General features: G+C 52.6%; 1 protein-coding gene across 1 annotated transcript; it reads left to right on the top strand.

Moving 5' to 3' along the window:
* The first annotated feature begins 1,153 nt into the window (after positions 1-1,153).
* On the top strand, positions 1,154-8,669 carry myoc (myocilin). The gene is made up of 5 exons (XM_068592691.1): positions 1,154-1,813; positions 4,463-4,528; positions 4,649-4,741; positions 7,299-7,510; positions 7,618-8,669. The coding sequence occupies exons 1-5, from the start codon at positions 1,339-1,341 to the stop codon at positions 8,197-8,199; spliced, it is 1,428 nt and encodes a 475-aa protein (XP_068448792.1). The 5' UTR covers positions 1,154-1,338; the 3' UTR covers positions 8,200-8,669.
* The last annotated feature ends 22 nt before the right edge of the window (positions 8,670-8,691 follow it).

An 8,691-nucleotide genomic window follows, 5' to 3' on the forward strand; every position in this document is an offset into this window, starting at 1 on the left:
AATGCACCCTTTATAATATGCACCCTTTAGATAATGCACCCTTTATATTATGCTCCCTTTAGAGTATGCACCCTTTTACAGTATGCACCATTTAGATAATGCACCCTTTATAGTATGCACCCTTTAGATAATGCACCCTTTATATTATGCTCCCTTTAGAGTATGCACCCTTTTACAGTATGCACCCTTTAGATAATGCACCCTTTATAGTATGCACCCTTTAGATAATGCACCCTTTACATTATGCTCCCTTTTGAGTATGCACCCTTTTACAGTATGCACCCTTTAGATAATGCACCCTTTACAGTATGCATCCTTTTACAGTATGCACCCTTTAGCACCATTATTTCTAAGAGTGTCCGAGAAATCAGAACAAACACAGTAAAGTAGGCGATGCGAGGAAGGACGAGTAGGAGAGATCCTAGGAGACAAAGCAAGGAGGCAGGACACGAGGGGGAGTCGAGCTCTGCACAGCGAGGACCGGCCTCATCGCGTGGCGTCCACATCTTTTTCCTCCGGCCTCAGAGCGTCTGTGACGATGCGTTGAAGCAAAGAGACGAGATCCCGACTGCAACGGATCCGGCCGGGCAGCAGGTGACAGGAAGTGAACTTCTTCAAGACTCCACACTTAAGTGGAGTCTCAAGTGTGAACACACACACCCGAGCTCACCCGGAGGGGCCCGGTTTGATGTCGAACCTCGACCCTTCCTGTAGCGACGGGTTTCTGGCCCCCTGCCGATATGGAAGGGGACACCGGGCTCCTCGGGGAGGTGATCGTATATCCACTGAGGCCCCAGCTCCCCAAATCCCCCCGACACGACACACACGTCGTGGAGAAACATCTTATCTGCAGATAAGATATGAGCAAAAGACACTAGAGGGGGCTGAGTCACACATTTAAAAGTTTAAGCAGTTTTAAAAAACAGCTTTTGCAGAATGACAGACACTCAAACTTTGAGAAAAAGGATGTTTTTATCCCCAAAACAAGCGTCATCCCAAAACTTTCTGTTTTCTTCTTCCCTTCGTCCCTCCTTGTCCTCTGACCTCCCCCTCCAAGTTGTTATCCCTCACTCCCCTCCTTTCCTTTCCTCCCCTCCCCTCCAGATTGTATAAATATCTGTGAGTGGTTTGGGAGAGCTCAGTGTTAGAGACCTGTCCACTGAGGAGAGACAGAAAGAGAGAAGAAGAAGAAGAGATACCCGATAAAGAAGACAAAATAAGACAACAAAAAAATAAATCATCCACCAGGAAATTGGGAATTAGGAAAGGATTTCAAGTTCCAGAAGTCTGGGCAGAGTAATTTAAGGTGACCTCGTGACCTGGTCCGCGGTCCCCACGATGTTGGTCCTGCTCTCGCTGTGTGTGTGTGTGTGCGTCCTCCTGCCGGGCGGCGGCGCTCAGGACCGGGCCGCCCTGTGGCGGGGCAACGACCGGACCGGCCGGTGCCAGTACACCTTCACCGTGCCGAGCCCGGCCGAGGCCAGCTGCCCGCCGGCGGGGGGCGGCGGGCCCGAGGTGGAGGGCCTGAAGGCCCGGCTCGGCCTGCTGGAGGTGCTGGTGGCCCGGCTGAGCGCGGGAGGGGACGCCGGGCTCCCCCCGCCGGGGCTCCAGGAGGCGCTGGACCGGACCGCCGGGGAGAGGAACCTCCTGCGCGGGGAGAAGGAGCGCCTGGAGCGCGAGCTGGAGGCGCTGCAGCGCCGCGTGGAGGAGATGAGGAGGGAGGCGGAGACCCTGAGGGCCCGGCCGTGCCCGCCGCAGACGCCGCCGCCCGGCCCCTCAATGCCGGACCGCGGCCTGACGAGACCCGCCGCCGGTAAGAGATACACTCCAAACCCCCAACACACACACACACACACACACACACACACACACTTTAGAGGGAGTGCGACGCTTCACCGCACTTATAAATAGAAACTTTTAAACTCAATATGCATGTGTGTTTTCTTTTGATTCCAAGATGTTAAATAATTGTGCGCACGTTTTTTTTGGTTCATATTCCGACGCACAACTACAACGCACAACTACAACGCACAACTACAACGCACAACTACAACGCACAACTACATGAATATATTGCCTGCAGACAAGTTGCCTTGCTGTAATTTAAAAGTATAACAGATTCATTTATTGCAGCAGAGAAACGTTGACGCATAAATGTCATCCATGTGTGCGACACCGTGCACGTACAGACACACACCACATTCCAGAGTGTGAGTGTGTGTGTGTGTGTGTCTTTGAAGTAAAGTTAATGTTATGCATTAGCTATAAATGTATTTCATTACAAGAGACTGGGTTATATTATACAACCTGGTTGAAGTATTAGCGTGTGTGTGTGTGTGTGTGTGTGTGTGTGTGTGTGTGTGTTCCTGTACTGTCTGCAGCAACATAGAAAGATGAATAATGTGCTTTTATTTGTTAATTATGTTATAATAATATATATATATATATATATATATATATATATATATATATATATATATATATATAGCAGGGGAATAGAGTGTGTGTGTCCTCTGGTGTTGTGTGTATGTGTGTGGTTCATGTTGTGGTCGCTCTCATCACTCTGCTGCTCGGGTTCCTGCTGCTGCGTTTAGGAGCCGGCGGTCGGAGAGGCTCGGTATTTCATGAGCGGATCCGATCTTTATGATGGTGTTTCCCCCCCACGTGACGAGCAGGGGGCGCGAATAGCAACGCCCGCTGGGGAGGGAGAGGGGGGAGGGGAGGGAGGGAGGAGAGGAAAGGGGGGGAGGGAGGGAGGCGGCTGAAACGCGATGCACGCTCTGGAAGTGCTGGTTCTGTGCCAGAGGCCTCGTCTCGAGGAGCTTTTGATGACGCCTTGGGGGTCAGGGCAGGTGGGGAGAGGGCGAACACTATACTCCAGAGAGAGAGAGAGAGAGAGAGAGAGAGAGAGAGAGAGAGAGAGAGAGAGAGAGAGAGAGAGAGAGAGAGAGAGAGAGAGAGAGAGAGAGAGAGAGAGAGAGAGAGAGAGAGAGAGAGAGAGAGAGAGAGACATCTAAGGGGAGTTATCTCGGAGCCGGTGAGGTTAAAGCTCTGGCATGCCGTCTGTTTGCAGTAGCCAAACATCCGTTTAACCGGCCCTCGGCTCGTAAATCCTCCACCTGCCAGGGCCACACACACACACACACACACACACACACACACACACACACACACACACACACAGGGGGGAGAAGTCCCTCCGCGTCAGCAGAGTTTACACTCGCTCTTCCTGCAGGTTAGATATCTGCTGAGCTCCTCATGTTTGCACTTTGCAGGCTGAAACACACAGCTGAGGGCCCCTCCAGGGGCCCCTCGTGGCCCTTTGTGGCCCCCAGGGGCCCCTCGTGGCCCTTTGTGGCCCCCAGGGGCCCCTCGTGGCCCTTTGTGGCCCCCAGGGGCCTCTCGTGGCCCTCAAGGGGCCCCTTCAGGGCCACGAGAGGCAGACGTGGCGGCGTTAGGGACCGCATGCTGAGAAACACTGCAGAGGAATAAGATGCCGTGGAGTTTCATCACCTTCTCTTTAACCTGTTTCATCTTGACAAACTTTCAAATGGGCTCAAGCTCGTCATCTGCCTCGTCACCCTCCTCTCCTCTCCTCCCTCCTCTCTCCTCCTCCCTCCTCTCTCCTCTCCTCCCTCCTCTCTCCTCTCCTCCCTCCTCTCTCCTCTCCTCTCTCCTCCTCCCTCCTCTCTCCTCTCCTCCCTCCTCTCTCCTCTCCTCCCTCCTCTCCTCCCTCCTCTCTCCTCTCCTCCCTCTTCTCTCCTCTCCTCCCTCCTCTCCTCCTTCCTCTCTCCTCTCCTCCCTCCTCTCTCCCTCTTCCTCTCTTCTCTCCATCAACGCCAAGAATCAACATCAGCTTCCAGATGCGAGTGCTTAAGGTTTCTCTGCATCATTGGGGCTCATTACGTCACGCATGGACACACACAAACACACACTTCATACCAACACACACAGGTACACAAACACACACTTCATACCAACACACACAGGTACACAAACACACACTTCATGCCCGCTTTCAGGAGAAACTCATTTGAAAAGCTCAGCTGACTAATTTACTTTCAACAGTGACGATCTTAAGAAGGAGAAAGAGGTAAAAACAAATAGAGGAAGAGGAGGAGAAGAGGAAGAAGAAGAAGAGGAAGAAGAAGAAGAAGAAGAAGAAGCTGATAGGGGGAGGAACTGGCTTGAAGTTTTAAAGGGCCGTGAAGCTGACAGATGGGTGTCGGATGTGTGTGTGTGTGTGTGTGTGTGTGTGTGTGTGTGTGTGTGTGTGTGTGTGTGTGTGTGTGTGTGACACTGGACCGACTGCCTGACTCCGCGGCAGCTGGGAATCCACTCGGCGGTGTGTGTGTCCTGCTGTCACATTCCCCGCTGCGGCGTCGTCCGGGTCCACAAACACTCGCTGACGGTTTGAAGTGAACGTTGTTTGTTTGTTTGTTTGTTTGTTGTTTGTTTCTAGGCTCCAATCCCGTTTCCCACCTGATGACCAGGCCCAACCGGCAGGGGGACAGCAGCAGCCTGAGAGGTAGAGAGCATCTTACTGCAGCATCTCCTTCATCCTTTGCTCCTGTCTTTGTTGGACTGAACCCTGGCGTCTCCTCTTCCTCCTCCTCCTCCTCCTCCTCCTCCTCTTCCTCCCCGTCAGACTCGGCGTGGCAGAGCGGTTCTCCGGGCTTCCAGGAGCTGAAGGCCGAGGTGACGGAGGTTCCGGCTCCGGGCGGATCGGAGGACAGCGCAGGTCTCTGCTGAGATGTTTAGTTCAATAATCTGACCCTTCCTCTCAGAAGCGTCACCTCGCTCTTCATCAGACGCTCTGATACAAAGTTGCATCTCCAGTTTCATTCTAGAACTTTAGTTTCCCCCCAAAAAGTTAAGATTATAATTCCCTCTGAAATATTACTCAAGAAAATGAAATAATCCAGTTTGCAGCTCTTTAATCTTTAATTTCTTTCACATTTTATTCTTATTTCGATGAGTTGTTGTTCTGTGTGCACGTGTGTGTGACTGATGTGTGTGTGACTGCACGTGTGTTTGTGTGCACGTGTGTGTAACTCGAGTCTAGTGTGTGTGTGACTGCACGTGTGTTTGTGTGCACGTGTGTGTGACTGATGTATGTGTGTGCATGTTTGTGTGACTGCACGTGTGTTTGACTGAGTGTGTGTCCACGTGTTTGACTGATGTATGTGTGTGCACGTGTGTTTGACTGATGTGTGTGTGACCGCCGTGTGTGTGTAACTGAATGTGAGTGTAACTGCGCGTGTGTTTGTGTGCACGTGTGTTTGACTGATGTGTGTATTTCCATGTGTGTGTGACTGCTGTTTGACTGATGTGTGTGTAACTGCATATGTATGTGACTGCATGCATGTGTGTGTGTTTGTGTGCACGTCTCTTGTGTGACCTAAAGAGTCTCCTGCTCTTAAAAAATCCAAAGAAAGAGAAAAAGAAAAACAAAAAAGTAAAAGAAAGCATGAACACACACCAGTAAAGTCCTCTACATGACTTCACACCTTCCTCTTCCTCCTCTTCCTCTCGCTCCATGTGACCTGACCCCCCCCCCCCCCTCCTCCTGCTGACAGCTTCAGCATTTGGGGCGAGCATACCGTCGTCACACGAGGGCCTCCCGGGTTCACGCCTCGTCTCCTGAATGTAAACGTGAATTCGTCGCTAATGAGGACGACCCCCCAAAAAAAAAGAAAGCCACATCTCGTGCCGATTGTTTTTCGATCGTCCTGAAGGTCGAAGAAATACACAAAGAAATACACAAAGAAATACACAAAGCGAAGCCGTTGAAACCTCTGACGAGGCCGAGCGGCGAGTGTATTTATAAGACGTATTCCTATCAAAGCTTTAATCCGAGGGGAGTATTTTTAGGAAGTGGTGAATATACGGCACCACCTTATCGTTTCTCCAAGTGATACGAGAGAGAGAGAGAGAGAGAGAGAGAGAGAGAGAGAGAGAGAGAGATGGGGATGAGTCAAAGGCCCAGAACGCCGCTCTGACTCAACAGAGACGTCAGGCGGCGCCTCCAGACTCGCCGTCTGCCGCCATGACGGGGAAGCCACGACCTCTCTCGGGTTTCTTCCTCCATCGGTCACACGGACATGTGGAAGGTCCCGTCTCCCCCCTCTTCCTCCCCCATCCTCCCCCCTCTCTCTCGTGTGCAGCGCTGACCGCGAAAAAATGTCTCTCGGAGTCACCCGAAGCCGGAAATATATGATCCAGTTCTGAGGACGGACGTCTTTCAGGAACGTGGAATCCCCTCGTCGAGGTTACGTTCCCCAAACTTTGACCTCTGACCTCACAACGACGGTGACGGTGTGTTACACCTGCATTCTCTCTCCTGACCACCAGGGGGCGACTCCTCTGGTTGTATAGAAGTCCATGCTTCATGTGTTAAAGCTGCATTCTCTCTCCTGACCACCAGGAGGCGACTCCTCTGGTTGTATAGAAGTCTGCGCTTCATGTGTTAAAGCTGCATTCTCTCTCCTGACCATCAGGGGGCGACTCCTCTGGTTGTATAGAAGTCCATGCTTCATGTGTTAAAGCTGCATTCTCTCTCCTGACCATCAGGGGGCGACTCCTCTGGTTGTATAGAAGTCCATGCTTCATGTGTTAAAGCTGCATTCTCTCTCCTGACCACCAGGGGGCGACTCCTCTGGTTGTATAGAAGTCTATGCTTCATGTGTTAAAGCTGCATTCTCTCTCCTGACCACCAGGGGGCGACTCCTCTGGTTGTATAGAAGTCTATGCTTCATGTGTTAAAGCTGCATTCTCTCTCCTGACCACCAGGGGGCGACTCCTCTGGTTGTATAGAAGTCTATGCTTCAGGTGTTGAAGCTGCATTCTCTCTCCTGACCACCAGGGGGCGGCGACTCTGGTTGTATAGAAGTCTATGCTTCATGTGTTAAAGCTGCGTTCTCTCTCCTGACCACCAGGGGGCGACTCTTCTGGTTGTATAGAAGTCTATGCTTCATGTGTTGAAGCTGCGTTCTCTCTCCTGACCACCAGGGGGCGACTCCTCTGGTTGTATAGAAGTCTATGCTTCATGTGTTAAAGCTGCATTCTCTCTCCTGACCACCAGGGGGCGACTCCTCTGGTTGTATAGAAGTCTATGCTTCATGTGTTAAAGCTGCATTCTCTCTCCTGACCACCAGGGGGCGACTCCTCTGGTTGTATAGAAGTCTATGCTTCATGTGTTGAAGCTGCATTATCTCTCCTGACTCCTCTGGTTGTATAGAAGTCTATGCTTCATGTGTTAAAGCTGCATTCTTTCTCCTGGCCACCGGGGGCTGCAGGTTGCGGGGAGTTGGTGTCCGTCGGCGAGCCGGTCACTCACAGGAAGGCGGACAGCATCGCGGGTAAATACGGCGTCTGGATGCAGGACCCCGAGCCCGTGTCCCCGTACGGGCCCGAGATGGTCTGGCGCATCGACACCATCGGCTCCGACGTGCGGCAGCTGTTCGGGTACGACAACATGGAGCAGCTCGCCAAAGGCTTCCCGTCCAAGGTCGGCGCCGCGCGGACGACGCTCCTTCATTTGGAATAAGCCTTTAAATCTTCTGCTCGTCATCGCCTCATGTGGTCCCCCCTCCCCCCCCCTCCTTCCTCCGACAGGTCCTGATGCTGCCCGAGCTGGTGGAGAGCACCGGCGCCACGCTGTACCGCGGCTCCCTGTACTACCAGCGGCGCCGCAGCCGCTCCCTCATCCGCTACGACCTGTCGTCGGAGAGCACGGCGGCGCGGCGCGACCTCCCCCACGCCGGCTTCCACGGCCAGTTCCCGTACTCGTGGGGCGGCTACACGGACATCGACCTGTCGGTGGACGAGCGCGGCCTCTGGGCCGTCTACTCCACCAACAAGGCCAAGGGCGCCATCGTGATCTCGCGGCTGGACCCGCACAGCCTGGAGGTGAGGCAGAGCTGGGAGACCGGCGTGCGGAAGAACTCGGTGGCCAACACCTTCATGATCTGCGGCCGGATGTACGCCGTGGCCAGCTACACGGCGCCGGACACCGCGGTCAGCTACGTGTACGACACCGGCACCGGCCAGGGCCGGTCCATCGCCGTGCCCTTCAGGAACAAGTACCGCTACAACAGCATGATCGACTACAACCTGGCGCAGAGGAAGCTGTTCGCCTGGGACAACTTCCACATGGTGTCCTACGACATCCGGCTCGGGCGCCAGCAGGCTAACTGAGGCCGCCGCCGCCGCCGCCCGCGACGACTTGACTGCAAAAAAGCTCCGCTTGCTCCCGCTTCAAAGACTCGGAGCGAGGTATTCGTAGTCAGGAAGCCACTAAAGAGACGAAGCCGATGGAGGAACAGGGTTCCCCAGCGAGAAAAATAAATAAAATATTCTCTTCAGTGGGCGTGGCTTCCGTTGTGGCACCGCCCACAAACGTGTTTTTAGAGGAATTATTTTTGTACCGCCTTCAAATGTATGATTTTGTTGTTTTCTTTTCCCTTGATCGCAATGTAGATTTAAATATAAATATATATATTTGGAGGACTGAAAGATGTATTTTACAAGCTAAGTGGCAAACAATTTAAACAAACCGCTTCATTCGCTCCAGCGTTTCAGTCATATCGAATAAACCGCGCTCACTCTCACGTGTTGGATACTGCTAATACTCGTACTTGTACACAAAAATCATCATGACAATAAAAACGTCCTGAATTACAAGCGTTT

The sequence above is a fragment of the Clinocottus analis genome, unplaced genomic scaffold (genome assembly GCF_023055335.1).
Source record: "Clinocottus analis isolate CAN_PGR_092001 unplaced genomic scaffold, fCliAna1.0.p SCAF_28, whole genome shotgun sequence".
NCBI lineage: Eukaryota > Metazoa > Chordata > Actinopteri > Perciformes > Cottidae > Clinocottus > Clinocottus analis.

Bases quoted from the DNA above. Each gene is read 5' to 3' on its own strand.
- myoc (XM_068592691.1), top strand. From the start codon at position 1,339: ATGTTGGTCCTGCTCTCGCTGTGTGTGTGTGTGTGCGTCCTCCTGCCG. The intron at 4,742-7,298 runs GTCTCTGCTGAG...CGGGGGCTGCAG, and splicing joins CGGATCGGAGGACAGCGCAG to GTTGCGGGGAGTTGGTGTCC. The intron at 7,511-7,617 runs GTCGGCGCCGCG...TTCCTCCGACAG, and splicing joins CCAAAGGCTTCCCGTCCAAG to GTCCTGATGCTGCCCGAGCT.